Source organism: Sus scrofa, chromosome 14, assembly GCF_000003025.6.
Source record: "Sus scrofa isolate TJ Tabasco breed Duroc chromosome 14, Sscrofa11.1, whole genome shotgun sequence".
NCBI lineage: Eukaryota > Metazoa > Chordata > Mammalia > Artiodactyla > Suidae > Sus > Sus scrofa.
Genome location: NC_010456.5, coordinates 38,579,084 through 38,602,077, shown reverse-complemented (window position 1 = coordinate 38,602,077; position 22,994 = coordinate 38,579,084). Strand labels below are relative to the sequence as shown.

The window sequence follows — 22,994 nt, the reverse complement described above, 5'->3', positions numbered from 1 at the left end:
TGTTTTGTGCTAATTAAATGTGTTCATATACGTAAAGGGCTTAGAATAGCATCTGCCTCTGTAAGTGTTTGCTGTGATGATGATAATAGTAGTGATTTAGTGGAAACCTGTAATGTCTCCTGCAACCAGCAGATTCTCTGGGTTAGAGAGCAGCATTGGCACTCAGGGTCCAGCCTGGGTTTTTCCCTCTTAACTTCCAGGATGACATTCCTGGAGGATTCCAACGTGGATCCAGCTCCAGAGGCAGACACAGAGAAAGGCTCCTGCAGTGCCATGGAAGGTAGGGGATAAGGAGGTCCCTTTTCTTTGCCCTCTCTGATACCTCACACACCTGGCCAAGAACCCCATCCCCATTCCCCCCCCCCCCACTCTCCTGTTTCCAGTCCACCAGCAGGCCAGAGGGTTGTGTGTGTGGCTCTGGTACATTTTAGGATTCTTAGGGCACCAGGCATATCTGGAGCCTGAGAAAACCATAGGATCCGAATTACAGCAGCCTGCCCTGGCCTGGCTGAGCCCCCTGGTAGTCCCCTTTTCTTTCTCCCAGGGGCCTGTCCCGATGCCCCAGCTCAGCAGAGAGAGGCAGCTGCCCGCCTGCTGAAGGTGCTTGCAGACCTGGATCAAGCCCACGAGGAATTCCAGCAGCAGGAGCAGGGGAAGGTGGCCCCAGGCTCCTTCAGGCCCTGAGGAGGTGCCAGAGCCAGCCTGGAAGGAGGAGGAAGAAGCCAGTGTCCTCATGGTTGTCCTGTACCTCATTGATGCTGTGGCTTGCAGTCTCCTGGAGATATCTTAGTCTTATGTGTCCTAAGCCCAGACCCCAGGGTATGGAAGCCCTTTGGCAGGGGACCAGCCTTGCACTGAATGAATCTCACCCTCTGGGTTGAGGCAAATTGGAGTGGATGGAATGAGGAACCTGACTCACTTGGCTCAGCCTGAGGTCTCTGCTTCGCCAGACTGGCTTCTATCCACACCAATAAGGCCATCCTGGCCCTGCACTGCTGGATACAGCTGTACCTGAATTCCTCACATCCATGTGGTCTTGTTGCCCCCTGACAGGCACTAAAGGTGCTCGGCCCTTCCTGTTTTCATGTCTGCCAATCCCTGTAAACTCACTGATCCTCCTGAACCCTGTCCTTGGCCGAGTCCTAACCACAAGCTTCCAGAATCAGGTGCCTCAGGAATAACTGAAGCTGAGAGCCTGATGTACCTGACTTAGACCCTTGGAGCCTGGAGACCTTGGGCCAGCCTCTTTCCCTCTCTTTGAGCCTCAGTTTACCCTGTATAAAATGAAGAGGGAGTGAGTATAAATGTGTGGTTTTCAAAGTGGGTTCCATGGAGATAGTTCGGGAGCCAGGGAAGGGTTTCTCAGACTGTGGTCTAAGCCCACCCACAGGTTGTCTGCTAAAAATTCAGATTCCTGGGACCCATCCAGATCTCCTGAATCAGAATCTGAGGCAGTGTGGGGGCAGGAATTGAGGTTTTAAACAAGTTCCACAGATGATGTGAATGTACGTGAGATTTGAGGATCATGGGGCTGGCTGATTTTACATATTAGGGTTTGAGGTGATATTTTGTTGCAGAGTGAATCACAGAAGGTAATTTGTTTGGGAACACCCAACTGGCAGATTGGAAGGGGCTCCAAAGACTCATTTCCGCTTTTGTGTGACGAAGGTGTAGGACAGAAATGTAAGCCTGAGCAGAGAGGTGACATGGACCAGGGAAGATGCAGTGCAATCCTAGGATGGCCAGTAGGGGTCGCCTGGAGCCCCAGCATCCACCCATCCACCCCACCCAGCATCCTGGGATGTTGTAGAGGCTGATTGGAGATTGGCGGCAGGTTCTGTAATATGTCTCTGTCTCTTCCCAGACTGAACACGGCCCTCCTCCCTGAGGGCAGAGGCTGGGGCTCTGATGTTCCGATGGGCCGATCACAGTGTCTTCTAGCTCCTCCGTGTTTTCCTGGAGGCTCTCAGCTCCCGGCTCGAGTTCCTCAATCCTACTTATTTGTACCAGGGAGCAGCTGTGTACATTGCCTGTGCCTGCACTTGAGAATAGAAGTTTCACCTCTGCCCTCTTGGGGACTAGGACTGGAAGGGTCTGCCTCTGCCACCATCACCTCTGCCTGCCCTAGGTCTTGAGAAATATGGGGATCCTCCATCTCCAGCTGCCCTAGGCTGACAGGGGCAGTGGTCCTGGGTCATCATTTTGTTGTAAGCTCCCCTATGGGATGGATGGAAAGTCCCCAGAAACAGAGCCACCCACACCCCTTCTTAACAGGAAAAGACCCAGCTGAGGAGGAGAAAGACCATTTATTTCTCCACCTACAATGGGACTGGTAGATTTTCAAAAGAGCAATCACTGGCGTCCCTTTAAATCTTGGCTGACTTCCACCATGGCAGCCAATCAACAGAGGCGGAGCTGGTGAGTTGCCTGGGCAACAGGCCCCTGGTTGGCCAAGACTGTCAGCTACCCCACTGCCCACTCCCAAGGAAAGGGAAATGGACTCTTTCTTGTCTGGTCTGCTCTTTAAACCTGCTGGCCTAAGCTAGGCCTCCTCATCTCGCTCCTGAAGCCAGAAGCTCCAGCCTTTGGATCTTGACATTGGGAACAATTTGGTGGAGAGGATAGGGTGGGGAGGAAAGGAAAACAATGCCTTTATCAGGGACAGACATAAGGACCAGGATAGGAGGGGACAAGAAGGAGGTGAAGGTCCCAGAAGGATGAAGAGACACAAGCACAAAGGAAGATTCTCCTAGTCTGTCTCCCTGGCCCGCCCCTTTGCAGAACCTGTGAATAATCTGGGGGCTTCCATTCCATGGGCCCACGGTTGCCCATCAATGGGTGGCAGAGATGGGGGGGAGGCTGAGCTTCCCCATTGCCCCCTTTTATCCCCAGAGCCCCACAAGCCCCCAAGTGCTTGACCTGAGTCCTCCTGCTTGCAGACAAGCCTGTACAGATGCGATAGCCACATATAGGAATCCACGTGGAGTATCGCTGGGGGCTCTCTGTCTCTTCTCCCCCAGTCTGGGGGGTAAGTAGAGGCACGTGGGTGTGCGTGCATGTGTTCAACAGGACATGTGTGTTTGTGTGAGGGGGTGGGGCTCTGTCTTTTTGGTAGGGAGGTTGCTGTGTTTTCCGGTACACCCTTGCGACCCTCTCAGGGAGCTACAGGTCGAAGCCGGCTGGCCTACCATCCTCCCATCATCCCAGCTGCAACCAGCCAAATCCCCAGAACACTTCTGGCTCCCCCTGCAGGCCACTCCCCAGCCCTGATCCTAGGCCGCCAGGACACACCTGGCAGAGGGAGGCATGTGCCGGACCAGGGGCAAAGCAGGAGGGAAGGTGGGCAGCCTAGGGCCTCAGGCCTTGGCTACAGCCTCGGACACACCCTGGGCTGTGAGCTCCGCCAGCACATTGTCTAAGTAGCTAGCGTCCGGGTAGCCATGGCCCGTCAGGTTGGATCCAAACTCTGTCTTGTGGTGGATCTCGTTCCATACCACGGTGTCCGACTCGCCTGTGGTGTTGGACGTGCCGATGGTGAAGATGAGTCTCCGCTCCCAGGCGGTGATGAGCAGCCTCAGCACCTGGAAGGTGGGGTATGGAGGGGCGGGGTCGGCAAGGGTCACTCACAGGCAGCCCCGCCCACGACTGGAGTCCCTCCAGCCCAGCCTCCCTCTCTCCCTGAGCACACAGTGGTCCTCCCACCTCCACCCGCCCCCCCACAGCATTCCCTGTGGCTGCCAGGCTTGGCCAGTTCCTTCCCTAGACTGACTCCCACTCTGAGCTCCCCCAGTAAAAGCACTTTCCATGTTATCAGTCTGTATTTTTGGGATGAAGGGGCTCAGCTGTGTTTGGTTTGGACCTCATGACTTTTTTTTTTTTTTTTTTCTGTCTTTTTAGGGCCGCACCCGCTGCATATGGAAGTTCCCAGGCTAGGGATCTAATTGGAGCTACAGTCGCCAGGCTTACACCATAGCAACGCAGGATCCAAGCCGCGTCTGTGACCTACACCACTGCTCACAGCAACGTTGGATCCTTAACCCACTGAGCGAGGCCAGGGATTGAACCCGAAACCTCATGGTTCCTAGTCGGATTCGTTTCCGCTAAGCCACGACGGGAACTCTCTCATGATGTATTAAATAGCCACTTTGTTTGGCAATATCCAAAAACCTGGCTATTTCACACGAAAATCAGAATTTCCGGCTTCTCTTGAAAAACAAAAAGTAAAAGCAGACAATCTCTAGTGTGGTGGTGAAGAGCCTAGACTGCTTGGGTTCAAATCCAGGCTCTACCATTTACTACCTGTGTGACTTTGGGCAAGTTACTTGCCCTCTCTGAGGCTTCATTTCTTTTTCTCTGAAATGGGGTCAAGACCTTGACCTCAGCAGACTGGTAAATGAGATGAGGTGTGTGAGGTGACTGGCAAGGCTAGGCACACACACACACTGGTGGTTAGGGTCAAATGCTGGTCCGGGGACTGGGGAGAATGGGAACTACAGGCACAGCTGATGGTGGTGAGGCCCCCGCCTGTACCCACCTTCCGGCCCTTCTCGTTGTTGGGCAGATAGCAGTGGCGCGGGAAGCCTCTTGCCGTGAACTTCTTGCCTGGGTTGGGGTGCTCAGGGCCCTGTGGGGAGAGTCAGCAGAGGCTTGAACCACAGACAGTGGCGGGGGCCCCTGGAGGGTTCAGAGGAGTTGGAGTCAGGGGGCTGCAGGCTCACCTGGATGCCTGTGGGGATGTCGTAGACGATGCGGATGGTCTGGGTGTCAGCAAAGCCGGGCAGCGAGTGAGGGATGAGGTGAAACTCCATCTTCCCAGGCGGCTGAGTGCCTGTCTTCTCCCCGTAGATGGCCTTGCAGGTGGGGCACTGCAGGCTGCCATCCTGAGGTGGGGGAGGGTGGCCGTGAGGTCCTCTTATGTTCTGACCTCACCTGGCCCTCCTGCTTACTCCCCACCCACTGCCCCACCTGGCCCACCTTGTTGCCATTGGAATACATGGCCACGAGGCACAGCAGGTGGTACATGTGGCCACAGCGACCCAGGCGGCCAACGAGCTCAGGTCGCACACCCTTGTGCCGAAGCACGCCCTCGTAGCCGGAGGCCGTGACCAGCCGCTCCATGCAGATGGTGCAGTCCTAAGGGAGAGGGCATGGAGCAGAGACTGAGGGCAGGACACCCCGGGGCCAGACCCACAATCCCTCAAGGGCAGTGGACTACCCCCTCTCTGTCAGCTGTCTATCAAAAGGAGCAGACACTCTTAGGTACTGAATTCAGATATGCGACCCAGGAAGAGAAGGTGCCTCACAGTCCCCTCCAGAGGGATTAAAGGCTTACCTGTTGAAAGCAAAACTTAAACATATTTGGTGAAAAGTATGGGTAAAAACAAGACGCCAAGGAGTTCCCGTTGTGATTCAGCACATTAAGAGCCCGACTAGTATCCATGAGGATGTGGCTTCAATCCCTGGCCTCACACAGTGGGTTGGGGATCTGGGCTTGCCATGAGCTGTGGTGTAGGTCACAGACACAGCTTGGATCCCACGTTGCTGTGGCTGTGCTGTCGGCCGCAACTGTAGCTCTGATTCGGTCCTTAGCTTGGAACTTCCATATGCCCCAGGTGTGGCCCTAAAAGGAAAAAAAAAAAAAAAAAAAAGCCAAAACTGTTGATCATCAAAAGGTTGATACATGTGATTGTTAAAAGCATTTCTGTTTATCAAAAGACGCTGTAAAGAAATCGAAAAGGCAAGCCCACAAACTGGGAGAAGAAACTGTTAATGCACAGAAGGATGAGGAATTCCTGTCCCAGGATAGGAGGTGAGGCTGCCTGCCCTCTGCTCAGGTACCTCCCCTTGGGGCTCACCTCATCAGGTGGGTTCTTCACCTTTGCATGTACCTTCGAACCACATCCTCAGGGTTCTTACCTGCAAGGACAGAGTGGGGGCAGGCTTGAAGGTACCCAGAGTCTAGCCCTGAGGGTCAGGGCCAGGACAGGGTCAGGGGTCAGAGGGGTGAAGGGTGGGGGCAGCAGCTGTAAGGGCTGGCAGGAGTCACATGTCAGAGGTTGCTTGAGGTTTGATGTAATCGGAGTTTGTGGCGGATGGGGTCACAAGTCCTGAGATCATATTGGAGCTGAGTAGCCTGAGGGTTCGCAGTCAGGGGTTTAGTAGGGTTAAGTTCAGGGGTCTGGTCAGGGTGGAGGGCAGAAGACGTACTCTTTTTGAGGTGCTTCTTCTTGGTCTTGCGGCACACCCCGGGCACGCCTGGCACAGGCTTAACGTCGCTCTTGCTCACGGGCGGCGGGTGCAGGATGGGCTTGGGGGCCCGTGTCAGGCAGACTGGCAGCCCGGCCGCGCAGAGCAGGATCCCGGTCATCCCTGGGGTCGCGGAGGCGGGGGACAGTTAGGGGGTGGGGTACTAATTCCAGCCTCACCTATTCTGCTCTCTTGTCATCGCGTGGACTTATGGGGTCTCTTTGCAGACTCCGTGCACCTAGTGTGCCCAGGAATCCTTAGACGGGTGAGTAGGGTGCCCTACAGGCCCCACATATTCAGCCCCACCAAAGGCTGAAGTCAAGTGGAGTGCTTTCCGTGGGCCGCGCCCACCGCAGTGTTATGGCCCAATGGTAGGAGGCATGTCCTCTGGGCCACGCCTACAAGTGTCGTTAGGGCGGAGTCAAGGGGCGGACAGGTGGGACTGCCACCTGTGGGCCCCGCCCCCTTTCATGCCCTGGACTGGACCTCACCTGCCAGGGCCGGGTGGACTGGCCCCGTGCCATTCAAGTTCTTCACCGGAAGCGCGGGGACCCTGAGGGGAGAAGAGAAGAGGCTGCAGAGCTCCCAAACCAGATCAGGGGATCATAGTTTACTTTCTGGCTCTGACTCGTAGACATACTCTTAGCCCTTTGAGCCTGTCCCAGTTATCTAAAACGAGCACCAGGGAACTCCATTCCTGCTCTGATATCCTTCTAGTAGGAGATGGGGTGTGACCAGGACCTCTGCCCCGGTGATAATGGAATGAACCCCTAGACAGTACTTTCCCTCCCCAACTCCACAGCCAGCCTCCTTCCAGGTGAGCGCACTTGGCTTCCAATTGCTCCTTTTGATTGGCTACTGTGCCTAAAAACCCAACCATGCCTGATTTAGCCATTCTTGCTTCTCTCAAAGTTTGTTATATGAAGCACTGATCCCCATAAAAGGTTCTGGGAAAGAAGGATTTTAGGATCAGCTAGGAAACACTTAACTGTCTCCCACTTGGAAGTTCACAACACACATAGGCATATCAAAGGTTCTGATAAGTCCTGCATAAGGAAATAGGTTTGCGATGGTAAATCCAAATTTTCCAAAGACATTTGATGATGAACATTTTCTGCCTTTGGAATGTTTACTGATATCAGTTCCTGTGACTAAAGTATTGTCCCCTCTTCAAATCAAAAGGCCCTAGGAAAATGTAGCCTGCTTCCCCTCTATGCCCTTCCCTCCAAAGAGGCCTGGCTTTTGGAATCATCCAGAGTTGCTTTCATATTTCAACCACTAAACAGCAGTGTGACACCTGGTACATCATTGCATCTCTCATAACCCTGTTTCCCTGTCAATAAAATGGGGATAATCTGGCACCTTCCTTATGTTTGCTGTGAAGAGTTAATGAAATTCTACATGTCAAGGGCAGAGCACAATACCTGGTACCCAATAAAGACTCCAGTACCTTTAACCATCATCACCACTTTAACCATCATTACCATCACTCTATAATCCTGGCTAATTTCACCTCTCTCGCACCTCAGCCCACTAAGTCACGGGGAGAGGAAACCACGTAGTGAGAAGAAGCTTGGAAGAGTCACTTAATCTCTGTGATCCTCAGTTTCCTTATTGTAAAATGGGAGTGATAATAATACCTCACCTATAAGGTTGGCGGGAGGAATGAAGGAAGCCTGCTGTGATCTGTACAGTGTGCCCGCCTGAATCTTCAGGACTTTGGGGCTTAGTTTTGTGGGTGAACTGGTGTCTTGCAGTTGATGAGCATGGAACCCCAGAAGAGAAGGCATGTCATGAAAGCCAGGGGGCTGCCTGAGGGGCCTGGGGATGTGCCAGGAGGAGGTGCAGGAAGGGATGAGGGCGGTGGCAGCTGGTCACCTGCCCTGACTGGCACACTCGGCACCAGGGAGCTGGCTGGAAAGCATCTTGAAGCAAATGGTACACTTGGCAGGCTTGCATCCTGCTGCAGTGGGTCCAGACACACACACACACACACCCCTGGGGAACACAGGCTATACATACATGCACATGTATACTTGGGAAACACACAATGACACAAATACACATATATACACGTACATGGAGAATGCTGCACAAACAGGGCCACACCCCTGAAAACATGCCCCCCCACGTACACACACAGACATACACACTCCAGGGAACACATGACAGATACACACACTTACAGGCACACACACACAATCCAGGAAGCCCCCTCCCCATACACAGATACAGACCCAAACACACATACACTTGGGGAATGTGCCACATGCACACAAACACACACACACATCAGGGAATACACATGTATACAAAGATACAAACACACCTCAGTGAACACACCCCACGAACACACACAGGTTCGGACAGATCCACGCACCTCTGTGTGGAGAACACCACACAGACATGTGCACGCACACTCCAGGGAACATGGCACACACAGATACCCACGTGCCCACACTGCGAGGACACTCACGTGGACAGGAGAAACCCCTCCCCCCACAGCCGCCCCTCTCCCCAGTTCTAGGTCTTCACCAGCACCCAGCAGTCTGCAGCCTGCAAAGGGACCCTCCACCTGCATGTGGAAACATAGACACACTGTGACCCACACTCCCCCACAATGACATGTAGACACTTGGCTGGAGACTTGCTCTGCACAGAGTCACATGCATGATAACACATACACATGCATGGCACACAGCCCTCTACCCTGGGCTGCCCAGCACCGCAGGCTTACACCAGGTCAGCCGGAGCCCTCCTCCCAGACCCCTTGAGGGGGTGGGAGCGTCTGGAGCAGACATTGGGGTCACCAAAGTGTTCAGAGTCACTGAACACAGCACCTGAGGAGACGCAGCGCAGGGCAGGTACCATGGGGCCCCCAGGATCTGGGCAGCTGAGGTGGGGGATAGGGGGCCGTGCCTCAGTTTTCCCATCTGCAATGGGGCTGGAGTTTTGTGAAGGTTCAATGGGTTTGGGTTAAAACATGTGGAGCTCGTGTGTTTGGTGTATCATTTGGCACAGGGGTGAGAGTGGAGGTGTCCTGATTTTCTCCTTCTCGTGGCTTGCCGGGACCCAAGGGGTGGGGGCTGAGTATCCATCTGCCCCTTCTTGGGGTCTGTCATAATCCTCCAGGACCTTGCTGGGGGGTAGCACCCTTCCAATCTCATCCCTCCCCATCCTCTTATAGGAAAGCATGGAGGCACTTCCAGCTTCTTTTCCTGCCCTGTCCTTTGAAACACTTCTAGTGTAGACACACTGTTTAAGGTCCTCCTCATACCCAGGTCTCCCCCATCCACCTTCCTTCCTTCCCATCTAGCTCATGAGAAAACATCCTTCCTTCTCTCCAGGGCTATCTGTAAGAAGGGTGAAAGAAAAGTATCTAGCACGTGTACCACCATTTCTTGTCTCTTCTCTGTGGCAGACATCACTAATCCATCACAGCATTCTCTTGAGCCAAGCAGAGTCATCAGCACGGCTCTCCAGGCAGCCTCTACCAATCAGCAAGGACAGCTGGATACCCTCAATCCATATAATGCCCAAAGTCTGGTCCAGCTCATGTCCCTGGTCTTGCTGAGCCTTTGGCCAGAGAGTTAGGTTGGGGGAGGGACCCCAGAGAGGGAATATTTTAGATCTCAGCAGCCCTACAATCTCTAACACCCTTTGAAAACCACAGAGCCCTGGGTTACAAAAGTCAGCCTTGCTCCTGAGATGAGGGTTGTGAATGGGCCACAGTGGTGGGGCCGTTTTTTAAGTTACCCATCAGCAAACTGGGGGACAGCCCCCAGGTGGCCCCCAGCCTCTCTCAATGTGCAGGCCCCTCGCGAGAACCCAGGGTAGCAGGGTTCCCACGATGCTGGAGCGTGGGAGCCACGCAGGCCCCCTTTTGATGTGGGATGCACTGTTTCCTCCGACTCAGCGAGAACATCCTCCTGCCCTGGACAGGAGACCGCTGCCCGCAGGCCTCCCGGAAGGGGGGCCGGCCTTCACTCTCTGCCCCACCCTCCTGGGCCCCCACCTGGCAAAGGGTCAGAGGAATCCTTCAGGCCTTGAAACCTGCTCTGACCAGAAGCCAGGCCTGGCTGTCCCAGGACAGGGGTGGGTCCCACTGCCTTGCCCACCCCCATATCAGATTCCGTTCCTCCTCTGCCCTCAATCCCCCATGGCTCCTACCTCTTTACCTTGAGATCCAGCCACCACCTATCCCTCTTGAACTCTGTTTACCCCGTGCTCACCCTCACATACTCCACCCCAGCCTCCCTGGTCTCCCTGCCGTTCTGTAAACATACCAGGCACATCCTCACCCCAGGGCCTTTGCACTGCCAATTCCCCAGATAGCCTCATGCTCTGTTCCCTCACTTAACACAGGTTTCTGCTCAAATGTCACCCTATTAGAGACCTTCCCTGACATTTTACTCTGGAGAAGCCTCTGCCTTGGCCCTTCCCTTATTTAGTTTTTTGATCAAAGCACTAATCACAACTTGATATCAAAGTCTTTGGGGAGTTCCCTGGTGGCTTAGCGGGTTAAGGATCAGTGTTGTTGCCACTGTGGCTCGAGTCACTGCCGCGGCAGGGGTTTGATTCCTGGCCCTGGAATGTCTGCGTGCCATGGGCGTGGGCAAAAACAAATGTCTTTGGCATGCCCAGGCCTTCCCTGCGTCTGAGACCTCATCTCCTACCCCCTCCACCTCTCTACTCTGCACATCTCTGCTGTGGCTCTAAATGCCGAGCCTTTTCAAGGCCTTTGTACTCGCTGTGCCCCCCCCCCCACCGCCAGAAGGCTTTTTCCTGAGGTCTGCAGCAACGCTGCCTCATCAGAGAGATCTGCCTTCCCACCTCCCATCAACACCAGTCATGGCTTATAGTAGATGTTCAAGAAATGTGTTGCATGGAGGAAGGAAGGAAGAGTGGATTTTGTGGGAACCTTCCCAGCCAATGACTCCCACACGTGGGCTTGGGCACAGCCCCCACCCCCATGCATTTTTTTTGCCCACACCAGAAGTGAGCCTTGCAGCTGACACCCCAAAGAAGACCCTCTGCTGCCTCTGGCCCCTCAGAGACTCTCTGCCAACATTCATCCTAAAGTGGGCACAGCAAGTGGGCATCTGGGGCAACAGCCCAAGCAAGCTTTCTCTAGGAAATTCCCAGAAACGCTCCACATCCAACTCAAGGCAGAGATTCCTCGGCAAGTTGGGGAACCCAAACATTTCCTGGAAACTGTCCCACTGAACGTGCCACACGGAGACGGGCCAAGATCCATAATTCCAAAAGCTCTCTATGTCCCAGGCTGTTCTAAAGCCTCCTTCCCTCAGCCTAACGAGTCTCTGACATCCCATCCCACAGAGAGAGAATCCGAGGTGCAGAAAGCGAAGTAACCTGTTAGTAAGCGGTAGAGCCCACCCCTGAGCCCAGGATGTCAGACTCCTGAGCCTGTGCTCTTAGCCACGCGACCCCAAACCAAGTTTGTGACTCAGAGACTGAGACAGGAGGCTGTGTCTGAGAAAAAAATCTCCCCCGGATGAGTCTGGGAAAGAAGAATGGGGTGTTTGGCCCCCTTCTCTTTCCTTTGCCAAAGAAGAGCAAATGGAGATGCCCTGTACCTGCTCTGGCTGGGAGGCAACGTTCAAAGGCAGGATGAGATAACGTGGGGAGATTTTCCAGGTTGCTGTTCCTCACACCATTCCCTGCCCTTTCCTGTCTGGGTATCTTTGCCACACTGTTCCCTCTGCCTGTCCCTACTGTCTATTCCCAACTCACATCTTTGCTTTGAAGACAGGTTCAAAGGTCTGTCTTCCTGACCTCTCCATGAGGCTTTTTCTGATCCACCTCAAGCAAAGACATAACCACGCCTTCTTTTAATTCCCAGGGGACAGTGTTTATCTATTTTTGAGGACACAGACATTTCCTGTCTTTCCTTTGCTTTCTAGTTGTGTAGTTCCACTCCTATCTCTTTCACCAGACTGTGAGCTTCTGGAAATGTGTCTGTGCCAGCTCTGTGACTCCAGGATTGAGGATGGAACTTGGTGCAAGTGGGTTCTCAGTTAAGTACTGAATAGAGGAATTGAGCCAAATGTGAAATTGGTCTATAGCTCTCTGGTCTCTTCAAAGGGGGTCTGGTGTCCTTAGAACTGGTAGTTCTCATACCAAATGTGCTCCCCAGAGACAAAGCTGGAGCAGGGATGGCAAATACATGACACATGTACTATTACTGCCTATGTAGCACCCACAGCAGGCATCACCAATCAATCCCAGCACTCCTTTCCACTAAGCTAAAATGCAACTTGAGAATCCTCCTTAAGAGCACTCCAGGAAGTCACTTCCATGCAAACAGAGATGGCACACAAACCGAAGTCTGTTTGTCACTTATCTTGCAGAGGATGGCACTGAGGCCCCGAGAGAGGATTTCACTAAGGTCACCCAGCTGGTTGGGGATCCTGGAGTTTCTGAGTCAGAGGCCAGGGCTGAGCCCACCAGGCTGATCTGTGGAGTCATCTGGAGCTGAGCCAGCCTCCTGAGCCCTCTGTGCCCAAGAAATGGACCCTGGAGCTGGCTCAGGGGTCAGCCTGGGAGGGCTGCATCAGGGGCTGCACAAGTGGAGACTTTTGCCTGCTCCGGCCACTCCTCTTTGTCCCAGGCAACAAGGGGGGTCAGGACCCCAGGGACACAGGAAGCCACACTGACACCCCCTTTAGGGCAGCTGAGTTTCCATCTGTCTACCTAGGCAGGCCTTCCTGGCCTCCTGGCCTCTCCCTCCCCTCCATGTCCCTAGCAGTCCCTAGACATGTCATATTCAGGTCCCCTGACTGGCCTCAGGCAGCCTCTGGACACCTGGCACTTACCCATGGCCTCTTGGGGAATCTCAGAAGGCTCAGGCCTCCATCATTTGGGTCCAAATGGGTGACAAGGGGGCAGAAGCGAGAGTGCCATGTCACAGAGAGAAGGAAGTTGAACAGTACTTGGGGTTCCCCCATTCCCTGGGCCTGTTCCTGTCACCTGTCCCCATCCAGGACCCACTCCTCCTGTTCCTGACCCCTGACTCCCACACAGTCCTGGGGCCAACCAGATCCCCGCCCCCACCCCCACTGCAGAGCCCCAGGGCTAAGACCATCACAGCGAGCTCCAGGGGGACAGGGTGCCCCATGGGTCCAGCCGAAGCCACAAACCATCAGCCATCAACGGCTGCCACCCGGGGGCCTTGCTCACTTCCCCTTTCCTTGCTCCAGCACCCCCTGGGCCACCTGGACAAGCCACTAAGCTTCTATGGGCCTCAGTTCCCCTCAGTCAGGTGGGACCTATCACCCCGGCTGACCCCATCTACTTCTAGGGATTCAAGGGTACAGAAGTCCCCTAGAGAGAGATTTTGAGAGGTGGCTGTTATTTAGGGCCCAGGTCTATCCAGAGGCCTGGGCGCTCCATGCCTCCCTCCGCCACCCTCCTGGTTTCCCAGCTCAGTCACTGCTGGAGGGGCAGCCCAGGCAGGGCAGGGAGGGGGGGAAGGGAGGCCTGGTGGTTCCCACGGCCTGGGGCTGCCGTGTACAGACAGGAGTGTGTGGTTTGGCCTCCCAGGGAGCAGGGCAGGAAGTGCTTCAGGTCTGGGGGTTGGAAGGATGGGGGTGTTTGGTTTGACCTTGTGGTGAGGCACTGGGGGAGCCCAGCAAGGGAGGGGCGAGGCAGAGTTTCAGCCACTGCACTCCAGCCAGGCCAGGAAAAGGGGGGGAGGGGGGCAGGCCAGGGGCCCTGCGGGGACATGGTGAGGGCAAGACTTTTTATGTTGTGCCTTTCAGGACTTTGCTATTTTTGAAGCATTTAAATGTAATACCTATTAAAGAGCTGGAGGAACAAAAAGGGGGATTCTTTAAAACATAAACGTAAAATCACTGCAGGAAATAAAAAGAAGAAGGAAACCACCCAGTCACACCCACCACATCAAAGCCCACCTCTCCACCTATTCTCCAGACCCAGAGTGAATCTGTGACAACAAGGTCACACCCGTCCTTATCCAGCTCACAGGCCTGCTGGCTCCCAACCACGCACAACAAAGGCCAAAGTCCTCACCTCCAGGACTGGCCCCCATCTCATCTCTGTCCCCTGCTCTCCCCATGTTCCCTGGAGCCTCTCCAGCCACACTGGCCTCCTTGAACATACCAGGCCTGCTCCTGCCTCAGGGCCTTTGCACAAGCTGCTCCCACTGTCTGCAATGCTCTCCCCTCAGTTCTCCACAGGTTTTGCTTCTCAACCTCCTTCAGTCCTTGATCAAACGTTATACTCTCAGCGAGGCCATTTCTGACCTCATTATTCACTGCTACCACTCCCGACACTCCCTTCTTTCCTTGTTTTTCCTCTACCACAGACTTACTACTCTCTACCATATTCTAGAATTTACTTCTTTTGTTTATTCCTTATCTCTCACAAGAATGAGAGCTCCAGGGGGGCAGCAGTTGTCCTTTTTTTTTTTGTCTTTTTGCCTTTTCTAGGGCTGCTCCTGCGGCATATGGAGGTTCCCAGGCTAGGGGTCTAATCAGAGCTGTAGCCGCCAGCCTACGCCACAGCCACAGCCATATAGGATCCGAGCCTCGTCTGCGACCTACACCCTGCTCACGGCAACGCCGGATCCTTAACCCACATACAAGGCCAGGGATTGAACCCGCAACCTCATCGTTCCTAGTCGGATTCATTAACCACTGAGCCATGACAGGAACTCTAGCAATTGTTTGTTTTGTTCACTGCTGTATCTCCAGGGCCCCAAACAGTGCCTGGTAGAGAGTCGTTGCTCAATGTATATAGATTAATTAAAAAACAAACATAGGCTATAAAGAATGTAAAAAGAAGCAGCAAACTGGGGAAAGATAGTTAAAGGGTTAATACCCTATGCAGAAGGAGTGCTTGCAAATCAACGAGGAATCAATAAACAGCCCGAGAGATGGATAAACAATAGAAATAAACAAGTGACTGGGAAAGGAAGGAACCACTGATGGCCAGGAAACAGGAAGGGGTTCTCCAGCTAAGACTCGGAGGTCTGAGAACTCACCTGGCATCTCTATGGCCCTGATGAGGTTGGCAACCTGGTACTAGTCTGCCAGGGATGTGCAGGGAGGGGTGGGAACAAGCCCCCTCTCCCACCTCTGCGGGCAGATGTGTATGGGTGTAGACTTGAAAGTGCAGGCACTTTGATATCTGGCCCCGTGTTGGCCTTGGTTGCCAGCTCCACTTCATAGATGCAAAAACTGAAGACCAGAGAGGGCAAGGAACTCCACTGGGATCACACAGGGAGAGGAGACGTGGAAGCTGGGCCCAAATTCAGCCTCTGTGGGTCCATCCACTCCCTGGACTCCCCAGCACCTTGTGGAATCAGAACCAGGTCTGTGGAAGCCTCGCCCTAAACTTGGAGGTGGGCAGACAGGGCAGTGGCGCACCCTAATATCCTGGCCAACTGGGGTTTTTGAATCAAAGCCCCGGTGGTGTGAGCTTGGGTAAGGGCCAGGCTTTCACAACCTCAGTTTCTTTCTTTCTTTTTTTTTTTTTTATTTTTTATTTTTTGTCTTTTTGCCATTTCTTGGGCCGCTCCTGCGGCATATGGAGGTTCCCAGGCTAGGGGTCAAATTGTAGCTGTAGCCACCGGCCTACACCACAGCCACAGCAATGTGGGATCTGAGCTGTGTCTGCAACCTACACCACAGCTCACGGCAACGCCAGATCCTTAACCCACTGAGCAAGGCCAGGGATCGAACCCGCAACCTCATGGTTCCTAGTCAGATTTGTTAACCACTGAGCCACGATGGGAACTCCGCAGAACCTCAGTTTCTTCATCTGAAAAATGGGAATAATAGGACCTGCCACCTTGTATTTCCGTGCGCATCAAGGGGTGATGTGTGTAAAAGCCATGAGAATGGGGCCTGGGACACTGTGGGCGCTCAGTGAATGGAAATAGTTGTCCCCTCCCTCTCCCCTCCACCACGTGGGGTGGAAACTCTGAGTCTGCCCCACAGCTGTGTTCCAAAGTGCTGGATGCTGCCCTCTCAGGAGACAGGGCGGATCTTCCCCACCCCTGTGTGTCTGTCCCCCAGGCCCCAGCTGCCAGCTGGCTTTCCACCTCATCGTTGTCACAAGGGGAGTGGAAAAAAACCCTGGCCAGGGGGCACTCAGGCTCCACCTGCTGTGTGCCCTGGGGGCAAGTCAGTGCCCCTGTCTGGGCCTCTGTCCTGAGATGAGGGTGGGAGGTGAGCAGGATGACAAAGAACGAGGTCCTCCTAGTCACCCCTCCCTGGCGCACCAATCATGTATGTTGAGTTTAAAGGCATGCTGAGCGGCACGAGTGAACAGGGTGATTTTAGCTCTGGCGGATAGGAAACCGAAGTGAGGGTGGGGACACTGTGGGCCTCTCTCTGCAGGGGAGAGGGAGAGTGGAGAGACGGGAGCAGGGGAGGGAGAGAGTTGCTGAGAGAGAAAGAAGAAGGCAGGAGGGTAGGAGTGAGAGATGGACAGACGGAAACATGGAAACACAGTCACAGGGAGGCAGAGAGAGACAGAGAGGCTGAGATGCAGGAAGCTGTGACAGAAGAGTCACAGGGACACTGCTCTGGCTTGAAATGTGTCCCCCTGCACAGAACTCAAGTGTTGGAGTTCTAACCTCCCCCCTCCCCCACGTCAAGCCCCCAGACACTTTGAAGACAGGATCTTTGCAGAGATGATCAAGTTATAAACGAGGTCATGGTGGGGGAGCTAATCAGTACGGCTGGTGTCCTTGTAGAGAGGAAATTTGGACCCAGAGGTACAGAGGGTGGATGATGTGAAGACACTGGCAGAAGGTGCCCACCCGTAAGCCAAGGAGAGGCCTCACAAGAAATCTGCCCTGCCCACACCTTGATCTTGGACTTCCAGCCTGCAGAGCTATGAGACCATAAATTTCTGTTCGGGCCGCCCCTGCAGCCTTGTGGCACTTAGTTATGGCAGCCCAGGTACACTGCCAGACATGAACACAGAGGCAGAGAGACAGTGGGAAGGGCCACGGGGGGACTCTGATGTGGGTATATTGGGACCAGGGTGAAGGTGAGGGCCCTGGCTGCCTAACTCTTCAGAGACCCCATCCCTTTTCTCTCATAGGCTGCACCGGGGCCTCGGTTGCCTTGGCAATGGGAAGCTTCAGTCTGGAGGACCAGGGTCAGCCATCCCCATGCCTCCCTCCTCCCACTCCCCTCACTCAGCAGCAGATGCCATGTGTCCTGTGCCCACCCCCCATTCTGGTTAAATTTTTTTTTTTTTTTTTTTTTTTTTTTTTGCTTTTTTAGGGCCACAAGTGTGGCATATGGAAGTTCCCAGGCTAGGAGTCCAATCAGAGCTACAGCCACAGCAATGTGCGATCCCAGCCGTGTCTGTGACCTATACCACAGCTCACGGCAATGCCAGATCCTTAACCCACTGAGTGAGACCAGGGATTAAACCTGTGTCCTTATGGATAATAGTCGGGTTCATTACTGCTAAGCCATTACAGGAACTCCCCCTTGCCAACTCTGAACCAGGGGTATTTTTACCTGGAGTTCCTTGGAGATGGGGGCTGCTGGGGGGGTGGGGGTTGGCACATGCTTGTCTGGCTAGGGAGGGTCTGTTAGAAGGGCAGGGGTGAGACTGGGCAGGGTCTGCACGGCTGGGGAGGTTCAAGGGAGGCCTGTCAGTCACCCATGTCCCTGTTCCAGGCCAATGTCTGGTCTTGGAGAGGGTAAGAAAGAGCTCCCAGGCAGCGGAGGGGGAGTGGCATTGACTGGGAGGGAACACATGGCTGGGGAACACAGGGTTCGGCAGGTCAGAGAAGGACATGTTGTATGATCGGCACCCCCAGGGATAACTCATTCTTCTTCCCGCGACCCTCTTGAGCTCAAGCACACTCTATAGCTCCCTATTGCTGGCGGCACCAAGCCAGGCTCCCCTCAGGCTCTGCAATCTGGCTTGGGACCCCCAACATGGAAAAAATCTCGGCTCCTACTCGTGCCACCAGGGAACCTCCATCCCTTCGTGGTCTCCGGAACTTGCTGGATTCATGCTCACCCCCACCCCTTTGCACTACAGCCTGGGATGTTCTTTCCTGTTCGCTCTGACACCTCCTACTCCAGCCCTCCTCACACCTCTAGCCCTTCCCTGTGCCATGTCCTTCAGGCTCCAATGAAGTGGCACATGCTGTTCCCTCTGCCTGGAACAGCCTTTCTCCGGGTCTGCTATCTACCTCCTCATCCGGGTCTGCCCAGACCACCCATTCCCTCTCAACCTTGCCACCCTGTCCCACCACCTGGCCAGCACTTCACTCTCTAGCAATTGCGTTCACTTCCAATTGCGTTCTCTAGCAATTGCTGTAGGCTGGCAGTTTGGATCCTGTCTGGTCCGGCTGTGTGCACATGCTCCCACGGTACATATTTGGAGAATTGATACTAAGCAATAAAAACTGAGTAATCCTCAGCTTGCCCTTATAACAGTGGCTTTTAAGAATTTCATCAGCGACCATTTCACCTGCCAACCCATTAAACACATATAGATATCATGCAAAAGGTTCATGGAACAATTCTTACTGTTACTATTTATAACACATGACAACTTTTTCTTTTCTTTCTTTCTTTTTTTTTTAATGCCACACCTGCAGCATATGGAAGTTTCCAGGCTAGGGTCGAATCTGAACTGCAGAAGCCATCCTCACCACAGGCACTGCAACACCAGATCCTAGTCGCATCTGTGACCTACACTGCAGCTTGCAGCAATGCCAGATCCTTAACCCAATGAGCGAGGATGGGGATTGAACCTGCATCCTCAAGGATACTAGTCAGGTTCTTAACCCACTGAGCCATAATGGGAACTCTTGACACATGCCAACTTATTCTATTCTATTCTAGCCTGTCCTATTCTATTCCATTTTGTTCCCTTCATTCCATTCCCAGAAAATTCTGGTTATAACCTTCTGATTTCATAATCAGCTAGCGAATTACAGCAATACAGCTCTGGAGAGAAGGTCTTCAAATCTTACTGCAAAGGACCCTGGGACTTTCCTGCTTCTGCCCCCTCCCCCTCTAGTCCAGCTTGCAGCTGCACGCTTCGTGTCACTCTGGGGCCCTCGAGCCTTCTCTCTTTCCATAGGGGAGCCATTGCCAGGCTGCTGTCTACAAGGAGCCATTGTGAATATCTGTCCATGATTCCCAGGTGGGTGAGTCCTTCCTGCAACAAAACCGGAGGCTTTCCCCGCCCTCCTCATGTCTCCTCTCTGTGGACACTGGTTTGGGGGGGGGGGAAGACCTGGAGGGGAAGGGGAAGGGGAAGGGGAAGGGAGGGTGAGGCAGGCAAGTGGCAGCTGCCTGCAGTCCTTTCCCACGGAAAATAACAGCTCCCCTGCCCCCAGACCAATCCTCCTCTAGGATAACAACAGTAACCCTGACTGCCACTGCAGGACGTTCGTCTTGTAGGTGCTATGTTCAGGCACACAGATCCCATTTGACAGATGATGCAACTGAGGCTCAGTGAAGGGGAGGGACTTGCCCCAGATCTCACTGCTCAGGAGTGGCAGCTGAGAGGGGATCTGAATCCAAGTAGTCAGACTTTCAAAGTTTGAGAGGGAAGATAGGGCAGCCTCATTCAGGGTCCCTTCCTTTTCCCAGACTTCAGTTTTGTTTTGTTTTCTTTCTTTCTCTTTCTCTCTCTCTCCCTTCCTTCCTTCTTTCCTTCCTCCCCCCCACCCCCCCCACTTTCTTTTTGTTTTCTGTCTGTTTAGGGCTGCACCCAGGGCATGGAAGTTCCCAGGCAGGCTAGGGGTCAAATCAGAGATGCAGCTGCTGGCCGCTACCACAGCCACAGCAACACCAGATCTGAGCTGTGTCTGCGACTTACACCACAGCTCAAGGCAACGCCGGATCCTTAACCCACTGAGTGAGGCCAAGAATTGAACCGGAATCCTCATGGATACTAGTGGGGTTCACAATCACTGAGCCACAATGGGAACTCTGAGGCCTCTATTGGTGAGAGGAGAGAATTGGATGTGGTGAACTTACAGCTCGTCTCTATACTTGACCTTTGCTGAGCTCAGATCAGCAAGGTCACTCTCTTGGGCCATGCCAGAGGGACAGGAGCAGAGTTGACTTTTGGGATATTTTGCCTCCTTTTGGGCACCACAACCCACACCCCACCTGCTCTTTTCCCTTTTGATTTGTCTCAAGGTCAAGGTCTTTGCTCCTCCCTCTGCCTCCCACTCCTTCAGGGCCTGGTAGTCGGCTGAGATCAATTGAATCTGGGCTCCAGGGTGGGCAGCTGACAGGCTCAGTAGGTCCCTATCCTGGGGCCTGCATGCCTCCATCCAGGAGTTTCCAAAGTTGGAATGACTGGGGTTCCTTTCCTCAGGGAAATCCTGCTGGGAATGCCAGTTCATAAAAGAGATTCCCCAAAGGGCTGCTCTCATCAAAATGAGAGCAGAGAGGCTGGCCCCTTGTGTGCCTGACTTTTTAGCCACCACCCTCTCCTGCCACTATCAGGTCACGCCAAGAGTCCCTGAAGCCCAGCTTGAAAATTAGAGTATTGGCCCCAAGTAATTAATGATGATCTTTCAGGTGAGGAAGTATTTTGGATAAGGGGCTAATGCTTGCTTGAGCCTCTACAAAAGATGGGTATGGCCTGGGGCTGGGGTGGAAACCCTCTAACAATTCTAAGGCAACACCTCACAGACTCCTAGAATCCTACAGATCTGAATTTCAATCCCTACTCTCCACCTGGCTGGTCCTCTCCCAGCCTCAGCCTCCCCACGGTAATAGGGGCATGGTGGTATCTGGGGGAGAGGTAACAAATGAGTTGATGCAGATCAAGGGTTTAGTAAATAATAAACATGGAGTTCCCCTTGTGGGCTCAGCAGAAGCGAACAAACTAGTATCTATGAGGATGACGATTTGATCCCTGCCGCCCCCCTCCCCCGACCCGCCTCGGCCCCCAGTGGGTTAAGGATACTGCGTTGCTGTGAGCTGTGGTGTGGGTCGCAGGCGCGACTCAGATCCCTCGTTGCTGTGGCTGTGGCGCAGGCCGTCGACTACAGCTCCGAATAGACCCTTAGCCTGGGAACCTCCACATGCCACGAATGCAACCCTAAAATAAAATAAAATAAACACGGACTATACGCCACTGCAGTTGATCTTGGATATGTTATTAACTCTCCCCCTGCTTGTTTCCGCTTCTGTGCAGTGGGGATGATGATGCTCCCCACCTCACAGGGTCCTTACACGCCTGGAGATAAGTGAGCATTAAGGTGCTAAGTTAATGTTGGCACAAAGTGAGTACTTAATAGACGCTAGATATTACTTATGATTATTATAATTATTGTAATTCCTTCTTCCCAGCCCCGGTGGGCAGCCACCCCAGCGCCCAGGGCCCGGCTTACCCCGGCGGGATGGAGGCGCGTGCGCTCACGCTGGTGGCGCGCTGGGGCCCCGGCCGGTTGAGGTTGTTCTGCCCCGGGGTGGGCGCGCCGCTGGGGGCGCTGGGGCTCCGCGGGGGCGCGCCCGGGGGCTGCGAGGGCTCGGCGGAGCCGGCAGTGGGCGCGGCCCAGAGTGCGGCGCCGGCGAAGGTGCGCTGGGGCGCACGGCGAGCGTGCCCACCGGCCCTCCAGGCGGCGGCGGTGCCGGCGGCGGGGGCGCCGGGGGCGCCTTGCGGCGCTGCGAGGCCAGAATGGCGTTGGAAGCGGCGCGCGTGCTGTTGACCAGCAGGCACTGCTGGCACGAGCAGGGCTGGCCCGAGCTGGCGCCCACGGGCCACGACTGCGACTTGGGGATGGAGCCGACGGTGAGCGGGTAGGCGAGGTCCAGGCGGCGGCGCAGGCGGCGGCGCCGGCGCGTCTGGCGGTTCATCTGCGACATGCTGTTGAAGTAGATGAGGTAGCAGAAGCCGAGCGACGAGAGGTCGAGCCACGGGTGCTGCTTCTCGTAGGCGTTCTGGATGGTGATACAGATGTCCATGTCGTAGGCAGTCCACGCGCCGCCGTCGTTCTCCCACTCCCACACGATGCCCTTGCCAGGCGCCGACGACGGGTCGTAGAAATTGCGCCGCACGGGTCGCATGGTACCTGTGCTCACAAGGAGGGCGGGAGTCAGGACAGGAGGGCGGTTAACATCCGCGGCGAGTGCGGGACTGGGCGGGGCGGGGGGGTGGCGCACAGGATGGAGGGGCAAGGGACAACACAGAGGGTCAGCACAAACTGGAGGGTCAGTGCGAGCAGGGGCGAGGTTGAGGGCCAGAGTCTGAGCTGGGGAGAGAGGGTGGGAGGGGAAGGCAAGGTAGCGGGGTGTCAAGACAGCACCGAGGAGTTCCCCTTGTGGCCCAGTGGGAAACGAATCCGACTAAGAACCATGAGGTTGTGGGTTCAATCCCTGGCCTTGCTCAGTGGGTTAAAGATCTGGCATTGCCGTGAGCTGTGGTGTAGGTCACAGACGTGGCCTGGATCCTAGCTGGATCCATAGGCCAGTGGCTGTAGCTCCAATTCGATTGCTAGCCTGGGAACTTTCCCATGGGTGTGGCCCTAAAAAGCAAAAAAAAAGAGATGCCAATCAGCAAGGGGGGGCAGGGGGCTTCACAGGCCCTGAAGCAGTGGCAATCACAGGCCCTGGAGGAGGAAAAGGGCAAAGGGGACATGGGGGCTGTTCAAACAAGGAGGTGTAAGCAGAGTTAGCACCTGCAGAGCGCTGGCAGGGATCTACAGAGGCCAAGATCATGCAGACACTGATGGCCTGCAGTTCTTCTTTCCTTCA

General features: G+C 54.4%; 2 protein-coding genes across 2 annotated transcripts in view; one reads left to right on the top strand and one right to left on the bottom strand.

Annotated features, from left to right (window-relative positions):
• Nucleotides 1–3,177, top strand: part of RASAL1 (RAS protein activator like 1) — a 34,290-nt gene extending 31,113 nt beyond the window's left edge. Inside the window, 2 exon segments of the mRNA XM_021072391.1 lie at nt 201–280; nt 545–3,177. Coding sequence (XP_020928050.1) covers nt 201–280; nt 545–684 — 220 coding nt within the window. The 3' untranslated portion in view covers nt 685–3,177.
• DTX1 (deltex E3 ubiquitin ligase 1) overlaps nt 2,288–22,994 on the bottom strand; it is a 40,086-nt gene continuing 19,379 nt past the window's right edge. The window contains 10 exon segments of the mRNA XM_021072393.1: nt 2,288–3,581; nt 4,535–4,624; nt 4,719–4,880; nt 4,975–5,133; nt 5,856–5,881; nt 5,884–5,916; nt 6,208–6,369; nt 6,738–6,799; nt 21,632–21,821; nt 21,824–22,312. Of these exon segments, the coding sequence (XP_020928052.1) occupies nt 3,357–3,581; nt 4,535–4,624; nt 4,719–4,880; nt 4,975–5,133; nt 5,856–5,881; nt 5,884–5,916; nt 6,208–6,369; nt 6,738–6,799; nt 21,632–21,821; nt 21,824–22,312 (1,598 nt within the window). The 3' untranslated portion in view covers nt 2,288–3,356.